Source organism: Onychomys torridus, chromosome 9 (genome assembly GCF_903995425.1).
Source record: "Onychomys torridus chromosome 9, mOncTor1.1, whole genome shotgun sequence".
Lineage (NCBI taxonomy): Eukaryota > Metazoa > Chordata > Mammalia > Rodentia > Cricetidae > Onychomys > Onychomys torridus.
Window position 1 is genome coordinate 90,976,427 of NC_050451.1, and position 20,239 is coordinate 90,996,665.

General features: G+C 36.3%; 1 protein-coding gene across 13 annotated transcripts in view; it reads right to left on the reverse strand.

The window, feature by feature from the left end:
* Mycbp2 (MYC binding protein 2) overlaps window positions 1-20,239 on the reverse strand; it is a 243,679-nt gene that overhangs the window by 59,314 nt on the left and 164,126 nt on the right. For 10 of the 13 annotated variants that reach the window (XM_036198612.1, XM_036198607.1, XM_036198615.1 and 7 more), the window contains 8 exons: window positions 15,685-15,800; window positions 12,453-12,550; window positions 11,630-11,746; window positions 8,901-9,041; window positions 5,813-5,887; window positions 3,185-3,409; window positions 2,202-2,334; window positions 1,027-1,149 (listed from right to left, as the gene is read on the reverse strand). In XM_036198612.1, the coding sequence (XP_036054505.1) occupies window positions 1,027-1,149; window positions 2,202-2,334; window positions 3,185-3,409; window positions 5,813-5,887; window positions 8,901-9,041; window positions 11,630-11,746; window positions 12,453-12,550; window positions 15,685-15,800 (1,028 nt within the window). The remainder of the gene's footprint in view (window positions 1-1,026; window positions 1,150-2,201; window positions 2,335-3,184; window positions 3,410-5,812; window positions 5,888-8,900; window positions 9,042-11,629; window positions 11,747-12,452; window positions 12,551-15,684; window positions 15,801-20,239) is intronic. The other 3 variants (XM_036198617.1, XM_036198609.1, XM_036198616.1) reach the window with 2 other exon arrangements.

Consider the following 20,239-nt stretch of genomic DNA (forward strand, 5'->3'; position numbering starts at 1 on the left):
AGAAACAAACCCTTATGAATAAATACAATAAAAAAAAAATGGTTTTTTTTTTTTGTTTTGTTTGTTTGTTTTTTGAGAGGGTCTTGATATGTATGAAACCTAGCCAGACCTCAAATCAATTATCTAGCCTAGGCTAGCCTTCTGCCCCGTCTACGCTGAAGTTACTGGCTAAGGCACTACAACTGACTTACATAATCTTTAAAAGGCAAACTACTTCCATGTCGACGACATTCACTCTCCTACACATCACCAGTGCTTTGCTACCTTCTCACAATATTGCGTATTTTCAAGGAAAAGGTGCATTAGAAAGAACATATCTGAATTAGAATTGTTTAGATTCTCTATGATGTTGATTTGTTCATTAATGCATATAAAACAGCTGTACACATTTTATATTCAAATGCTTTAGCCTTTCCTCTTTTATTTCTTTCTAGTTCATTAGGCATACCATGTTCAATTCAACTAACATAACCAGGTTAGAGATTTAAAACCACAGATAACTCATAATACCCACATATAGTGTTACTAAGAGATTTTTTTTTTTTTTTTTTCGAGATAGGGTTTCTCTGTGTAGCTTTGTGCCCTGGAACTCGCTTTGGAGACCAGGCTGGCCTCGAACTCACAGAGATCCGCCTGGCTCTGCCTCCCGAGTGCTGGGATTAAAGGTGTGCGCCACCACTGCCCGGCTCGAAGAGAAAATTTTAATAGATTGATGAAGAAAATTTTTTGTTGCTCATTTACATTACTCTCCTAGGAACAGGCCATATCATTAGTGATTCAGATTTTCAGATACAAGTTCAGAACGAGTGCCTTTAGAGCACAACAATATGAAAACAAGTCCAGTAAACATGAGCTGAAACTGACATGAAACAATACTGTGAAAAAGAACACTTTTTAAGCATTTTGAGTGTTAGTTTTATATGCATACATTTTAATTTAGTGAGGATATGTGGGGAGGAAAAATGAGTAAAAAGTAACAAAAACTTACTGACGTACTAAGGGAGAGACTCCTACTCAGATGCCTACCTTTATTATTCCCGAGGCCATAATCAAATCCTTGGGCACTGCAAGTGGCCCCTTTATTAAAGGCTTGTACTGAGAAAGGGCTTGGAGGAGGCGTTTGAGAATTCTGATCCAGAAGAACTTGTTCTACAATAAAAGTCACAGCTATCAAGTTAATTTTGTATGTGGTATTCCCTAGTCATATGTCAGAGAAAATTCTAATGAATACTAAAGTTTAATTTAATCTGACCCCACAGGTAGAGCTGAGCTAAGTCTAGTTCTCAATCAGGTTAGCTTAACAGTTCAGAGCATATTTTATTTTTGTTAAATAAAGAGGGAAATTTAAAAACTGGATCTATGCTCTTAAGTGGACTCTCTTATTATGGCATGGTATATTATTGAATATATTTCTGAGTAAGTAAATCTTATCACAAACAGTTTAGACAATGGCATTTTAAAAATAAATTGGACACTAAACTAGGAATAAAGATATCTACATCTCTCATCCATCTCATCCATCCATCCCTTCAACAAGTCTACTTACTTTGATATGCTAACTGTGGTGTTTACAAATTAGCTTGCATTTATGGAATTTTGTAATGACACCCTAGGAATGTAAATATAGCAGCCTTTTATCTGTCTACAAGAGACACAGCGTCTTGGTGAGACATTTAAAAACAAAGTTTTGTCACCATGAGAATAAACAGGGGGACAAAAAGGGCAATCTTAGTGAGATCAATGTTGAGAATTAAAGCTGAAAGCTAATTCTAACAACAACAAAGATGCTATGCATGTATTCAACATTCCTTTCTTGAGAGAAAGTTCACCTACAGGAGGTTTCCCCACACAGTACTGTGACTGGTATGAAAACTGACTTCCAGCTCATGGCAGGAGTTAAAATTCAGGCCCAGCTTGCACTGAAGAATGCGGCAAACGAATGGATATTAGTGGAACAGAAGAAAGTTTTTCCTATTACTAACAAAGATAACTATGTTCTCAGTGTTCTTCATGAGCAATCAGTTAGTACTTATGTATTTTACAAGTCAATTTTGCAAGCTGTAAAATGTTTAAACCTTTAGATTTCCTTTGACTTAAAAAATTAACATTCAAAAACCTCAAGGGAAAGGTAATGTAATAAACATAAAACATATGTATGTTAAAATTTAATCAAAATAAATCACAAATTTAAGCCAACTTGCCATCTTCATGCCGTAGGTATTGGTTTCCGCCTCTGTCTCTAGCTAAGGACCATGCCTCTCCTTCATCACTCTCACAGAATTCTACCATGCTGTTCTTATCCAGCTGCACCCATGTACCTTCAGAATTGGTTACCTGGTACATAACAGAAAGCATGATTGATTGGCTTGATTCTTTCAGGGAATCCAGGCTGAAAACCAACAAAAAGCTTAAGTGATTCTGAACAACATAATGATTCCAACACATTTCTACTACGAAATTAGTTTCTGAAATTAAGACCACAGCCTGAGGTAAGACAGAATGAAAAACTTCTGTAAAATATTGTTTATTTAAGCATTTAATTTGAATATTGTCTTTAAAGTGCAAAGATCATCTCTGAATGATTTCAAGTATGCCCAAAACACAAAGCTCATCTTTTAGACCTAAAATCTCCTGACAAAGCATACTCATTATTACTAGGTTATTGGTGCCTACAATGTAATTTGAAAATGACCCTGACCCTAAGAAATAGCATGACACACTACATCTTCAAGCTTATCTGCGGAGGCAAATGCCACAGTGGTCTAAAGAATAATTTTATTTGCTCAGGACTTCAGTGAGACCTGTTAATGGGAACAAAGAAATGAAAAATTTTGGAAGGTCACATCTCCATTCCAATTCATAGAAAATCTTTTAAGTGCTGACAACCCATAACAGTACATTTATAATAATGAAAAGATATATTCAAATACGGAGCATTTATATGTACAATACAACTTATTTGTCAATATAAGCAATACAAATACTATTTTCATGAGGTAATTATGAGAATATATTTTTTTAAAAAGCACAGAAAATCATGTTAGTATTTCCAACACAAGTAAAAGTCAACAACATGAGCATTTAAGAACCTGAGATGGAAATGACAATCTGGAAGAAAGTAATACTTGATTATATTAAATTAAACTGAGTATCATAAAAGTCATGAAGCTACAAGAATCCATACCTCTCCCACTGCTTTGACTTTGTTTCCCAGAACTAACATTCCAATTGGGATACCTCTAAGGTTGGGGCAGCTTCTGATGTTGTGACCTGAAGGGCCTGTCTTCACTACCTTGTACACGCCTGGCCCGCCTCTTAAGAATGGATTATCTTGTTCTTGCATTGTTGCTTCCTGTGGGCAGCAGGAGTTTACGTCTTTGAAAAAGTCATCAGGATTAGTTTTAGGTTCCTGAAAATTTTAATAGGAAAAGAAAAATGAACAAAATATAGTCTATTACTACTTTTATAATCCTATGAAGAACTTCTGAAGAAAGTCTACAATATTTCCAACTAAGAATATAATTAAAATATTAGCAAATACCACTTCTAAGAAACCTTTCAATTTTAACATTGATATTCAAAATAAATTTTATGAGTAAAAACCTAGCAGGAACAGGAAATTAAATGAATTTGTCTTTTGTATCCCCAAATTTGAGAAATACAATACTATAGTACATGAAATAATGCTTATAAAATTTTAGCAAACCACAGTACAAATGAAATATATTTCTGAGTTTTCTAGACCACCATTAAAATGCACTAAAGGTATATTTTTTAAAGAAAATAAACTCTCTATATATTAATATATGTGTTTGTTTATACATATTAAAAAGCATTATTTCTAAATGCAAAGATGCTGCTCTATATTTCCTGTTGAATGTCAATGCTATGATGAATTATTTCCAATGAAATACAACAGGGAGATAGACCAATGTATATGTATTTTCTTTGTTTCATATTAGGGGTTCTTCCATTGTCTTAATTGCTTTCTTTGTAGTGTTGATGATTAAAATCAGGCCCTTGCACAAGTTAGGCAAGTAGTGAGCTACAACTCCAGCTGACAATTACCACTTGTTAAAAAAAAAAAGAACAAAACCAAACTACCTTTAAATATAGTAGTAGGAAATCTATAATTTGTATTGAGTAAAAAATAACCATAATACGATACATATAAAATTAGGATAAAATAAGAATAAAGTTATATAAATAATGACAACACTAGCATTACACATGATAGACTTTTATAGCACATTTCTATCCCTACAAGTATCTTTGTATTAACAGATGCATATGTATTCAAATAAATAATAGGCTATTAAATAAGTACTGGGGCTAAAATATATGCAGATTCAAGAATTTTTATGTACTTTGGTAATGCAATGAAAAATAATTACTAGCTTTCTGATTGCTGTTTTGAGACTAAGTCTTGCTATGTGGTCCTTACTGTCCAGTAATCAACAATCCCCCTTACTTAAGTAGCCTCCTAAGTGAAAGGATTACAGATATGTACCTATAATCTAGGCTCCTCACAAGATACTTGGTAAATCACCTGGTGGTAATGAAAGACCATAAATTTTTATTTCAACAAATATATACTATGAAAATAACTTATTTACATTTATTATAATTATACTGCCTATATCAATAGCCTTTACATATTGACATCTTATTGGAAATAAGATCTTTAGTGACTTGGAAAGAACACTAGATTTGTAAGTAAATTAAACTTAAATTGGGCATTCATATTACCATAAATATATATTGGTAAAAATCTGTATATACACTTTTATAAATGTAAAGAGAACATTAAAAATAAATTAAAACGTATAATAGGATATAAACTTTGACTAGTGCTAGTATAATCACAAGAGTTTTGAGTAAACATTTAAAAATTCCTACTTGTCAACGGCAAACTTCAGCAAATACATTATGTCATAATTAGAGGAGGCAACTTTTTAGTCCTATTTACAAGTGCCTTGAAAGTTGCATGTTGATATTAAAAATAACAGCAAAATGCACAAACTGGGCAGAAAAAAATTTCAGTGTTATTTACTGATCTTACATCATTTACTAGATTTCACAGTAACTGCATCTTCAAGGGTAACAATGGGGAGTAAGTCACAGCAAAGCTAAAGATAATCATAACCTATTCATCAAATGTAATAAGAGACATATTAAGATGGTTAGTACTTTAACTATTAATGAAGCTCTGTAAAATAAGTAGAAAAAGTTGTTTTTTAAAGATAAAAGTACTTCTTTTGTGTTAAACTGGTGCAAATAACTGATGGGCATAAAAATCACAGCTGCATTTGTCATTCTAAAGCAATCTTAAAATGGACATTTTTTCCATACAGAAATGTGAGACTGTATACCAGAATATAAAATTGGTATATTTCAATCACATATGTACATGTTTATGTTTACTTCTTATTCAATTCTCAACTCCTTATCTGAAATAAATATTCAAAAGGACAGTTCCAAAGTGTAGCTGGGGGTAAGAAGAATAGTTAAAAGGTTTCAACACCCCAGCTACGTAAGTTCGTTCTGAGCAAAGGAACTTGCAGCAAACTGTTGGAGAAGCTCATCAGAAAACCATTGCAACCATGAAGCCATGATGAGCTTCACTTCATTTAAAGTGGTAACACAAGTCTGAGCAAACGAGGGAAAGCTCAACTGCAGTACTCTGCAGACTTTTCCCCTGGTAAATTCCAGTGTACTAATCCTAAGCAAAGCCTCAAAGACACAATGTAAAACCTGTTGTACATGCTGAAATACCTGGACAATGTATGATTGTTCCTTACATTTAACTCACCTGGGGGAAAAAAGCTTTGGAAGTCCATGAAAATACGTCCAAATCCCTGACTCCTTGGCTAGCATTAAAGATATTCTGAGCGACAAAGTTTAAGAAAGAAAAATATCAACAAGGAAAGGGATCAGAGTATCATCTGCAGAAGATGCTTGCACAGTTACATTTTCTGAACTCCAGCACCAATATGAAATAGTATTTTGCAAAGTGAAACTGAAGCCACCTGAGTAAACCACACACCAAAATTCTGAAAAACAAGGTTTTGTCAAAAGCTCTCCGTAGATATAGTGTGTCATGCCATTTACTAACATCAAGAGCCAGACTTTGCTGGAAGGCTTAAGAGTCAGTGTAAGAAGGAAACCTTGAATCTTTAAATGAGAACATTATTTGTTCTAGTACATGCCAGATATATTTTTTTTAATGACAGAGTACAATCCGTTGTTTTATAAAGATGTCAACAATAGAGACTACATAGAAAATGCACCTCTTAGAAATAATGGCATGTATGTAAACTATCACTTTCAGTATGAAAATTAAAAAAAAACCCAAATAAAAAACAAGTCATTAATGTTTCCTCCCTCCTATAAATGGAAGAGAAAAAAAAAAAAGAAAAAAGAAAAAGACAGACAGACAGACAGATCTTTGGAAATGTTTCTAAATATTTTAAGAAAAGCATAAGGAAACATAAGCTGAATCTTTTATCAGAAGGTAAGTAACTGGTTTATCTCAAAGTTTAGGAAGTCATCTGTATATGTGCATGCAAATGTTCAGATAACCCCTTGCTTCTGAAAGAATTCAGAATATGTTCACTAGCTTTCTTTGATATAAATTCTCTTTTCTCTTCAATATTCCATATAATGTATATTTGCCATTTTGACAAAGTATATAAAAAATTGAGTATGTAAGTTTTAAATCATGAAAATCTCCAATTATAACAATAAACTCATTTCAAAAAATTAAGCTCTTCATTCTAGGTAGACAAATGTCTCCTATGTCACATGATAGCTCTTTACATCATATACCATCTCTCTTCATTTATATTTTCCAAGATGTATAAAATTTTATTGTAACTAATACTTTATAGCAGCAGTTCTTAACCTGTGTACTGTGACCCCTTTTTGAGGGTAGTATATCAGATACCCTGCATATCACCGATATGTACATTACAATTCATAATAGTAGCAAAATTATAATTATGAAGTAGCAATGAAATAATTTTACAGTTGGGGGTTACCAGAACATGAGGAATTGAATTAAAGGGTCACAACATTAGGAAGGTCGAGAACCACTGCCTTCTAGTTTTTGAATTACAGAAGTTAGTTTATTAACTAACTTTTATGTTTATATGTGTATGTTGTCAATATGTGTATACGTATAACCTCAGGCGTCATCCTCAGAACCAGTGTCTATCTCCTTTGAGGCAGGGTCTCTCATTGGCCTTGGGTTCACCAGTCAGACCTATGAGTCCTAGGAATACTCCTGTTTCTGCCTCCCCAGAGTTAGTTTTATAAACATTTACCAGCTTGCCCTGAACTTTTATGTGAGCTCTGGAGATTGAACTCAGAACCTCCCACAAGACAAGAAACTTTACCAGCTGAGCCATCCCCTCATAGAACTTGATTTTAAAAACTTTTATTGACTTTTTTGTTGTCAGAGCATGTTATAATAATCATCTTCATTTAATCACTAGTCTTACGTATTTACACTTAAATTGGCAGTTTATTCCAAGTAATAATGATTCTTGTAATAGGTTCTATTACTTTGATTTACACTACACTAATTTCCTTCTTTTACACTGGCAACTTTTTCCTCACATCTGCCTTAGACATCACCTCCAAGTTAAGCCATTCCACAGCTTATCATAAAACAGCATAATTGATTATGCAACTATTTATCATTTTATAACGACACTTATCTCTTCATTATACCAAGGCACACGAAACATAAAAACATACACCTTGGAACCACGCCAAGTGGGGCTCCAGCACCTTGATCCACCAATACTTAAAATCTTGAAAACAAGAGAAGAGTACATTTAACAAGACAGTGCCCCAGTAAGAGTCACATGAAACAGACAAGGAAGAAGCACACATGTGTGTCAGGATTATTTCGCAGCGCGATCACAGCGCCCGAAGCACTCAGGTTGGATGTCAAGCAATACTGAAGGAGTGCTACAAGTGAAGTGGCAGTGCAGCAGCAGACATGAGTAAGGGGCTCGACTCGGCCTTCCCGAAGGAGCGCCAACGCACACGGGTGAAGATAAAGAAAACTAAATTCAATAAAGAGTTGTAGTGGGAGAGAGAAGCAGGCCGCTTTTACTCTTACAGATTATTATGATTTGGAAAAAGAGAGGGAAACTTAATCTATACAGCACCTATCTGCTTTCAACCACACTGTCAATTAGTTGTCAATTCCCAAGTATATCCCAGTGCTATTTATTAGTGATGCCTTAAGGAACACGTAGTGAAGAAGAAAATTAGTATTTTGTAGTTAAATAAAGTAGTGTGCTGACTACCTATGTTATGATACAGCACTTTAGCAAACAATGACTTAACCAAATACTGCAATATCAAGGAACTGTAATGAGTCTTTCAATTCAAAATGTAGTATCACTAGATAGCATATGTAATACGAGTCTAAAAATCACATCTTACATTAACACAACAGTATTGTAAATCAAGAGTGACACAACACAGAAATAACTGTAAACTGTCAACATAACAAACCAACAATTATACCTATTTCTGAATGCGTAGTAATTCTATTTTCTTAAATATTGGGTTCATTCTAAATAGCAGTGTTAAAGAAGAAAGAAAAGTGTAACCATTTTAATTTCCTACCTCTTTGCAAGGAATTCAATAAGTTTAGTTTTAATTTATTACTTACTGTTGGTGACAGATCACAGTAAGCATTAGGAGCCTTACCCCTGCCACATTCCACTTTCATTACACTGAAGCCCTAAGTATTCAAGCACTTGTGAAGCAAAAGTGATACAGGCATGAATTACCTCAGAACTGAAAAGCCTTAATTAAAGAAAGATCTATAAGGAGGACAGAGTGCAATATGATGCTTCTAAAAACCATCTTTCACTTACGTCAACAGGGACCAGGAGGCTCTTGCCAAGATGTTGATTAAAAGAGAGGCACCAGGCTTCAGTGTAACCGTTCATGTTAGGAACATACTTCTTTATTGTCTCATCATTCAGTCTCAACCACACGCCATCATCATTGTGGATCTAGGGAAGAAGAAACCAGACAAGTAATGAGCTAGTGAGGACTAAGGATGAGCAAAGCAGGCAAAGGAGGGCAGAAGTGGAGAGTCTGCATTTAGTTTTACAAGGAGATAAATGTGTGAGAACGTCTAGCAAGGAATACTAAAACAGTAAGATCATTTTCACAGTGAGATTGTTAAAGCAACTTCTCTCAGGAGTTAAAAACAGAAGGAAAGGAAAGTACACTCAGGATAAATAACTGAACAGCAGAACTAGTCATTTGCCAAAAGGACGTGTCTTTTATTTAGGCTACTTGGTTGTATTGTAGGAAAATATTCCATGAACTTTCCAAAGTTAAAGCAATCCAAGAAATATGTTTTAAAATAATTCTACAATTCAGTTAAACTATGTCTATTTTTAGAAAGTAGTACTTCTACAGGTTCTGATAACTGTGTTCAACTCAGTTTTTTCATGCTCAAAGTGTAATTTTTCCAGTTTTTACTTAAAAGGAAAAAATTAATTAAATGCATAAACCTCAATGAACATATCCTATACAATTTCAAAAGATTTCCCTAACTGTTTGAAACAGATGCCTTTAAAAATGGGTGGTAATTTGCACTCAACTACCAATTATGCAGGGAAGACTTTCCAGCCACCTGCTACATCTTTCTATTTCTACTAAAACTCTCCATGATATATTTGTATATCTAATTCTGTTTATCTATATTTTATTATAGGTTACTATTGTCAGATATCATGAGTGGAATTTCAGATAAGACACTATTAGTAGCAATCCTATGAAGCCTAGTGTCAGGAATAGGTTCTTTCTTCTAGAGTTATCGGCAAGTGAGGTCTCAAAGACCCCCACACATTACTAGGCCAATGCTCTAGATGACCCTCCAGAACTTGACGGTAAGATACATGTGAATCATAGAACACAGATAGCAAGCAGGTACTCACCTGCAAGCTTCATAACTATTGGCTTACTCTCATAGTGTTGGAAGGTGCTATATACACTACGAGATGAGAAAAGGAATCATCAATCTTACCTACCACTAGCACCATCGTGTAAGCCAGGAACCTGTGACTAAACAGGTCACAGGCTTTAGCAGAGAGCATACTACTATTTCCCTACTAGATGGACACAGCATTAAACTGACACCTAACTGACCTACAGAGAAGAACACATCTATCAACTCTCAATAACTATTTTTTTTTTTTCAGTAGATGGTGATTAACAGTAATCCACACTACTCAAGGTGCAGAGAATAAGAGACTGCTCAGCCTTAAATGGGACATCTCTTATCACACCCACACATCCCAAGTCTCAGAAATCATTTAAGAAAATGGAGAGGAAAGATGGTAAGAGGCAGGAAGTGATGATGACAGGGAAACTGTTTTCTGGCCACAGAAGTGCGGCTGCACACATGAACGTGTAGTAGTTGAGAAAGCATCCACAAGACCTGCACAAGCGCAAGCCACACAAAATGCTGGCATGGAGAAGGGTCCCACGCCTCATCTAAGGAGCTATTGGCAACTGACAGTTTCTGGGAGAGAGAGACTCAGTTGTCTATAAGAGTGAAGCCCTGGTAGACTGAATTCTCCAGTGAAGACCACCATCCAAGAGTAGGTGGCCAGCACAACGTGGTGGACTTGATGGGTTAACCAACCAACCAAACAAACAAACAGAAGGGCTGGAGAGTTGGTTATTGGTTAAAAGCATTGGCTCTTCTTACAGAGGACCCTGGTTTGATCCCCAGCACCCACTTGGTGTTGCACAACCATCTGCAACTTCGGTTCCAGCGCCTCTGTTGCGTCTACCGGTAGCAGGCCTCTACTGGTACCAGGCACACATGTGGTACACAGACACACATCCAGGCAAAACACCCATACACATAAAATGATGAAATAAAAATAAAAAACAAATGGAAGACTGTAGACAAATTTCTAAACAGTCTTATTAAATAAGAAACACAGAGCCAAATACAGGGGTGAGAGCCTTAGAGATCAGAGAAATAACTAACCTTAGCTCACCAGCTAACCAGAGAACCAAACCAGCTTCTTCCTGTCTAACCTGCGTCTTTATCACTTTTCTGTTCTGCCTTCTCCTTGGCTCTTAGCCCAGCTACTTCACTTCGTCACTGCCTGTCTGTACAGACCTCCAGGTCTCTACAGTTGGTATTGGAATTAAAGATGTGTGTCACCACGCTTGGCTGTGTCCTTGAACACACAGAGACCCTGTCTGCCATGTGATCAGATTACTACCACTGCTTGACTTTTGTTTTTGGCTAGCTATCTATGGCCTCTGATCTCCAGGCAAATTTATTTATTAACATACAAATAAAATATAACCACATTTCATCACAAATAAAATACCACCACAGAAGACACAAAGTTGGGTAGGTTGGGAAGGGGAGGTTTATTTCGGAGGAGTTTGGGAATATGATCAAAATACTTTATAAAAGAAAAATTTCAAAAACCTGATAAAAAATGAGATAAAAAGTTTCCCAAACTGTTTAGAACCCAGTAACATTAAAACATCGTTTCCTTGTTATTGTGCAAATATTACAAAAGTCTCCAAAATGAATTACTGATACTTATTTATGAATTACCTCATCAATAAAAGTGATAGTTCCATTGACTTTCACTATGCCAATCTGCTCACTCTGAAGGGAAGGGTGGCTCCGGATACGAAGACCGGCACTGTCCTTGGCCACGAACTTTCGAATCTGAGAAATAAAAAGATATGGCTGTGATAGAGAAAACACAGACTATTTAATAAGTTGCAAATGATAAAATCAACAAGCCTAAAAGAATGACAATCCCAAAGTTTCCTCACAATCATCTGTAGTTGGTTTCCTTCTGCAAATATTTTTGTCAGTTATTTATAACAGCAATAAAAATATATTTCTAAGTACTCAAGAATACTGGATACCAAAGTTATTAATGTATTCATGACTACCAATTTTAAGTACTGATGACATATAACAAACATATAAAAGGCAACTTTTTAGAAGGGCATGATATAAATTCTATTGCCACTGTTTTCTTTTTAATAATTTACCCAAATTCCTTCAGTTAGCTTTTTGGATATAAGGAAATTAACGTTTCTTTTAATACTACAGAACATTTTAACCTTGAAAACTCACATATAACTTCAGTAGACTTTCTGTTAATAGCACACTTTTAATATCAGAAAGTACACAACACTCATAAACTATTAAAGAATACATAAAGAAGCCAAAAAGAAAAACTGTACAATTTGAAATGATTAAAATTCTTACAAACTCCTCTTCAAACTGATTTAGGAATACTGAAAATTCAAATATTAAAATAAATCAAGTAAAATATTAGCTACTTAGGGCTACTCTGAGGCATCAATGAAACATTTAAAAACCTTTGACAATTGCAGTTTTGATTTTATCCTCCCCTGACCTTATTTGGTTGAGGGTCAGCCTTCGGCCTGACCAGCTGAGTGCCTGGTGGGATCATCCCCTTTGGTGGCTCTTTTACTTTTACTTCGAGGCCAGCATCTGTAAGAGAAGTAGTCTAATCATAACATCTGACTACAAAGGTGGGGGACTGTGAAATCTAACCATATTACAGGCTATTTTATTTTCTAATGTGAATGAGTGTTTTGCCACCTTGTTTGTCTGTTCACCACACTCATGCCTGGTGGCTGCAGAGGCCACAAGATAGCATCACATCCCTGGGACTGGAGTTACAGGTGGTTGTGAGCCAACAAGTGGGTGCTGGGAAATGTAACTGAGTTCTCTGGAAGAACATTCAGTGCCCTTAACTGCTAAGCCATCTCTCCAGCCCCATATCATAGACTATTTTAAATAATTAAGATAAATATATGAATTCTGCTTTTCTTCTCTAAAAGTGGCTGACACTTAATGGGGAAAATGAGAACCATTAAAAATTAAGGTCTTGAGATTGCAAAAGAGCAGGTGTTTCCCTGAGCATTTAAAGCAAAAGGGAGTCTCCCATTATTTAACTGAAACACATGGAATGATCCTGAACAAGTTCAAAATAATAATAATAAGAACCCCTTTTGTGACAAGTGCTATCCAACAGCAATAGTTTGGAACACTATTCATTACCCACAGTGGTAAGCTCTGTGACTAACAGACAGCATTATGGCCAGATGGTAGTGCAATATAATATAATAATTAAGAGATGAGATTCTCACGCTACACTTGGTGTTCTTACGTAGGCACTGTGTGACTTATGGGCCTCAATTTTTCATGTATGAGACAGGAATGACAACACTCTCTACAACACAGTGTCAGAATTAAACAATAAAAATATCTGCACAACAATGTACATGTGTTAAATGTTCACTAATGTTAGCTATTATTATTATCTGCTCTTGTCTGTGGTCAAGAAAGGTTCCAGATTAAAGACATCTTAGGAAAAGGCTGAGTTGGGATGAAAATAGGAAGAGCTGAGTAGTAAATGTGTACCTCTACCTCAGTTTCAATATAAAGATATAACCATTATCTTCACTCTATTACATGAAGATTTTATCTACTAAAGTTGTTTCTAACAGCCAGCACTTTTGATATGTTTTAGCAAAGAATTAAGTTTCATTATGCTAATTTTCTTTTTTAATTGAAAATGGATTCTTCTCTCATACAATACATCCCAACCAGTTTCCCCTCCCTCCTCTCCTCCTAGTGACCTCCCATCTCCCCTCTCCCCTCTCCCCCAGGTTTACTCCTGCTCCATTCTTCTTCAGAAAAGAATAGGCCTCCAAGAGACAATAGCTAATTAGGACACAACAATATACAGTAAGACAAGGCAAAAGCTGCTGGGGATGTCTTTCTGTATGCTGTAAATGTGTTGCTCTGATTGACTGATAAATAAAACGCTGATTGGCCAGTAGCCAGGCAGGAAGTACAGTATAGGCAGGACAAACAGAGAGGAGAATTCTGGGAAGTGGAAGGATGAGTCAGGAGACACTGCCAGCCACCGCCATGAGAAGCAAGATGTAAGGATACCAGTAAGCCACGAGCCACGTGGCAAGGTACAGATTTATAGAAATGGTTAATTTAAGATATAAGAACTGGATAACAAGTAATGTTATCTATATAAAATGTATAAGTAGAAGTACTGTAAGCCTCTGTGTATTTACTTGGGTCTGAGCGGCTACAGGAGCTGGGTGGACACAGGAAAACTCCGACTACAAAAAGACCTCATACAGAGGCTGGACAGGGCAACCCAATAATAGGCAGAAGAGTCCCAAGAGCAGGCAAAAATGGTTAAAGACATACCTGCTCCCACTGATTGGGGTCCCACAAAAACACCAAGTTAACAATCGTAACATTTAAAAAAAAAAATTCTGTTTCTGTTTTCCCCTTGCCAGTTTGCTCTCCCCTTGTTAATAAAGGAGACTGGGCAAAGGCTAAGAACTAAAGTCTCTCTGCTGTTGGTTTATGGATCTGATTACATAGTCTACACAGCTCATGTGAAGAACCTCTACCTCAGTTGCCTCTCTCTACTTCCTCCCTTTCTCAATGCCAACTGTTCCCTTTCTGGCTCTCTTATCTAGCCCAGCCTACCCTTACTCTCATACCCTTACTCATCCTAACATTAAAACTTGGAATCTGTATGAGGGAGAACACACAATTGTTTTTTCTTTTAAAATCCAGATGACCTCAATGAATACTTTCCAGATGCATCACTTTTCTGCCTAATGACTAATTCCATTCTTTCTGGCTAGGTAAAATCGTACTGTGCGTATGTGCACATTTTCACTTTCCATTCTTCTGTCCATGGACATCTAGGCTGATTCAATTTCCTTGTTATTGTGAATGATACAGAAATAAACATCAAAGTATAAATGTCTATCACTAGTGCTTTAAACTCTTGGTGAAATCTGTATGTCTATACTTCTAGTCTACTTAAAATAACTTTGTTTGCCCGTTTAATCTCAGCAACACAAATTTGTAATGCTTTGGAAAATTACCTTTTGTAAAAGGTTTTCTAGCAATGTGGTTACATAAGAGAGACTGTGGTAGAAGCTTGTTATAATTTATACATCTGATTGTATCACTTACAAATTCTATAAGCCAAAACATACAGAACCTCTTTATCTCCAATACAAAAATAAATGGCTTACAGTACAGCTTCCCAAAAGGTATTATGATGTTATTTTACTGTTATAGTTATCCTTTAATGACATCAATACATGACATTTTTCATTCAATTATGATACTGGTACACTGGAATTACACAATGAAACATTAACACATAAAAGAAAATCAGTTGGTTTTTTTTTTTCAAATTTAGTGAAAAATAAAACCCAAATCATACTATCTACTAAGTAGTCACTCTGTGCAGGTACTGCATCTAAACTGGGAGATCAGAGGGGAGATGTGGCATGCACAGGACGGTGCAGGGATAAGGAGGAGATTATACCTACTGACACACTAGAAAATGGGGGAAAGATTCATGACAGCTATACAGAGTGATCAGACACCATCAATTCCTCAAATGATAGGATCTTTAATATACTAATTAAAATTTATTAGGAAAGAGGAAATGAAGACACAAAGAAGTTATGAAACCTTTTTATGTGTATGACACAAAGGGCCAGCAACACAAGGATAATTTTGATTCTAGTTTTTTGCAGCAACTTATTATTTAAAATTATATTTACCTATTTCAATGCCATCAATGGTAACATGAATAGTGTACAGCCCGATAGCCCCTGGAGTCCAGTTTGCACAGTAAGTCCCATCATTATTAACACGAATCAGCATATTTTCACTGGGCCTGAGAAAACATACCAAAGAAACAAACAACAACAAAAACCCAGGTGGATATCAAAACATTTACTTTTAATTATTTAGTCCAGATCATTTGCTGCCTGGCAGTGTTATAGCTGTCATGGCATGCGCCCTAACTTGCAAAAATTGAATCCCACTCCTTTTTCTCCCAAGGGGCCAGCTCTTTTCCTTCCTTCTCTCAGTTGATGATCTCACCTTTCCCTTCAGAGAAAATAGACGCAATTGACTATGTTTTCATGAAGCAATCAGATTGTTAAACCTATTTTGCCTCATTTTCTCTCCTGTTATAATGGACAGAACAATGTGGCTCTTACCCATTTGAACTGTGAGGCTGGCCTCCTCAGTTACCTCACTTTCTCTCATACATCATTTGTTCTCTACTTTACTAGGCCCTGTCTATCATCATAAAAACTTAGAAGTTCAGTCTCGACCTTTACTCCTCCGCAGTAAACTCCTGTTCTCGCCGTCTTCTCTGTCTTCCCCCGCAAAGGGACACTTCCCTCGGGCTGCCACTCTCACTCCTTGTAGGGCTACTTCTCTTCCACAGTGGCCTCTTCCTGGAGTTCTGTCCCTTGCCTTCATGACGATGGCTGGCAGGAGTTACCAGTGGCGACATCTAACGCCATTGCTTCCTCCCAGCAGCCTCTTGGTAGCATGTACTGGTTGGTGACTCTCACTGTCCTCAAGGACTGTCTCCTTGCTGCTCTGACTTTCTCTTGGCTTTCCTCTCACCTCATTGTACTGGCTTCTCCTCTTCTGACTGTCTTTTAATTTATGAAATACCCAGGGTGTGAGTCTAGATTTCCTTTTCCCTGAATCATCTTTTTAGTTGGTCAATTACCTACCCACTAATGTTAAATACCATTTCTATATAGTTGACTCTCAAATTCACTTTTCCCTTGACCTTTAAACTATTTGCAGTTGCACAGTTGTATCTCCACTTAAATACTAAACATCTGAGATATATAATAGAATCTCAATTTTTAGCATAGCTAACAAAAAGCTCCTATTTCTTACTAATCAACATATACCTTACAAAACAATACAACAAAGAAAAATATAAACACCTGCTCATTCCTAAGAATTCATGATCATCATAAAAACTACAATAATATATACCAGGAGTCAGGAAATACTCTATGTAACAATTTTAGTTTCTTAGGTAAAAAAGTCTTTGACATAACTACTTATTGATCATTGCACTGTAAAAGTAGCTACACACAATGAACAAAATAGTGTTATAGTAACATTTATATAAACAGGTAGGCAGCAGGTAAAATTTTAGCTGTGAGCCAAAATTAGCCGTAATCTGTTCTATGCTGTTCTTAAAGCCTAAAGACCATCTGTGATTATCTTAAAAATCTGACTTTAATTTAAATAGAAGTACAGCACCCTTCCTCCCCCTTTCTTCCCTCCAAACCCCCCACGGCCCTTACTCTCAAATTGATAGCCACTTGTTCTTTTAGTTAGAACATGCGTGTCTGTATATACAAGTATGTATGCATACGCATAACATCTCTAGGTACAAGCTGCATGTCTGTATATACAAGTATGTATGCATACGCATAACATCTCTAGGTACAAGCTGCATGTCTGTATATACAAGTATGTATGCATACGCATAACATCTCTAGGTACAAGCTGCCAAGGTTGCTTTTGTCGTTTGTGTATTTACAGTTTCAGAGCTGGCCCATCCACTCTCCGGTGACATGGTCTACGTATTCTACCTTACACATCCCACCCTCCTGGTCCACACAGCCTAATCATTTCTAACTCTTTTCTCTGTTGCCATTCTTGTTTTCCCATAATTTTCCTCTGAAGAGCTACCACAATGATCTTCTGAAAACTCTAAGATTTTTGCTTAAAACTCATGAAATTAGATGGCTTACAAGTAACGTCAACCTATGTAAGTGCAACCTGCCAGAACACATAAGAATATCTCATGCAGTTCTTGGATTTGTCTCCAACCATATTCCCTTCTTTGCACTATTCTCCAGGCCCACCATTTTCTTGTTCTCCAAGGGCATCCAGCCCAGGTTTTCTGCAGCTAGACTGAACTTCTCAAAGTCTTCACATGATCAACTGCCATATCAATGATAATTCTTAATCTTCTTCCACCTCGTGATATTCAGGCAATCAGCCACAATCCCAATGCTGTTTATCAAATAACTTTATTTATTACTACTTTGTTCACTTTTTAATTGTTGTGTACAGGAGTGACAAGACCCTAAGAAATAGTACCATGTTTATCTTGTTTATAAGTGTACCCACAGCCTATTATATAATCTTCCACATGGCAAATGGCCAATGGTGACAGTCCAATGAATAGATTAGCCACAATTTCAGTTAGGTTCAAAACACCGAACGTGTATGAAAACCCACTTACTAGCAAATGAGTTCTTTCATTCTCTCTCCTTCTATCTTCTTCTCTCTTTTCTTCATTTCTCTATTTTTCCTTTTCCTTTAGTAAGACACTGTCTTACTAAATAGCTAAGTCTACCCAGAGACTTGCTATGTAGCCAGCGTTGATAGGAATGTGCTATAGAGCACACAGTCTGGCTAGGACCTCCCAATGATCTTGCCTCAGTTTCTTAAATGCTGGATTATAGCTGTGTACCATTACACTCAGCTTAATTTTGTCCTTATTCGAAAGTTATAATGTTCACATTTATTTAAAAAGGTCAGTTGTTTCTACTCTAGCACAAGCTTAGAACTATAATCAAGCCAGAAACAAAATACTACATTCCTATTCCCAACGTCACATTTTCTGTGCTTTGCGAATTTGATAGAAAACATTGTAGGTTATATACTGCAATTCTACCTTGGGAACAAACCAAAAGAAAGTCAAACTAACCTAAATCAATTTTTAATTTTCAATCAAACCAATCAATTTTGAACAAAGTCATAGGAATTGCAATACAGTGCAAGCTATGGGGAATTATGCTTTTCAATTTTGCTTCAGAGCCTCTTCCAAGGTCTATAGAGGTGATCACTCTAAGTACCTTGTGCTGTTTATGTATCTATTCCTTCCTTCCTTCCTTCCTTCCTTCCTTCCTTCCTTCCTTCCTTCCTTCCTTCCTTCCTTCCTTCCCTCCTTCCTTCCCTCCCTCCCTCCTTCCTTCTTTCCTTCCTCTCTCTCCTCCCTCCTTTCTTCTTTCTTTCTTTTTTCCTTTTTTTTGTTTTTGTTTTTTTGAGACAGGGTTTCTCTGTATAGCAGCCCTGACTGTCCTGAAACTTACTCTGTAGACTGGGCTGGCCTTGAACTCAGAGATTCACCTACCACTGCTTGCTGAATGCTGAGATTAAAGACATGAACTACCATGCCCGGTTCAAGTATCTGTTTTTAAAAGTACTTTTCCTGCCTGAAATGCTGACACATGTCTATCCTCTATGTCCGTGGGAAGCTGTAACAGAAACATCACAAATTCTGGGCCATCTCAAGCTATAGAACAAAACCCTGTTTTAAAAACAAAATAAAATAGAACAAAACAGAAAACAAGACAAAAACCAGTAACAACAACAAAACCCAAACTTCTCCTACAAACTAACATATAACTTAAAAAATGTGCTTAAATATAGAGTTAACAGAATTAAAGAGGTCGACAAAAAGGAGACATCAAAACAACACTTGGAAACCGCTCCCTAGCTCCCTGGGAGGAGGAGACATGGACTATTGACAGCAGAGCGGTGGCTGTGCTGACACCTACTGCAGTCCTCAGCATTCAGAGGCGGGAACAGGAAAACAGTGTTTAAGGTCGAGCTAGGCTACATAATTAGATCCCGTCCAACAAAATAAAACAATAGTAACTTTTAATAGAATAAAAAATGAACCAGGCAGAAAATTACACCAATCCATCTAGACTTCCCAATGTAATTAGTTTGGGGATTTGATACTCTTTCTCTAATATATTTGTTTTATGTTGTTTGTTAGTAGTATTATAGTCGACTAAAAATAACTAACACTAAAAAGTTTATATTATATAAAGAAATGCTCAATTAGAAATTTCAAAATGCTGTAGTAAGAAATTGTTTTAGAAAAGAAGGTTAGTTATCCATTCCTGGTACTAGAACTTTATTTGTTAGCATGTGTTGGCTAGTTGGTGTACTGTTCTCCCTGCTACAAATGACTTCATTTCAACTTGTGTGTGTGTGTGTGTGTGTGTGTGTGTGTGTGTGTGTGTGTGTATACATTTTACTAATTCTTTGAGTCCATATGTGCCACTGCCCTATTTGTGTCCTGAAAAGTGGTTCCTGGAAGTAATCCACCACTTCTAGCCCTTATCATCATCCCACCCCTTCTTCCCTGAAGATGCTTGAACCTTGTGGTGAGGGGTGTGATAAAATCAGCCCATTTGAGGCTGATCACTACATAGTCTCTTGTTCTCTGCATGTCTACCAGCTGTGAGTCTCTGTGTTTATTGCCAT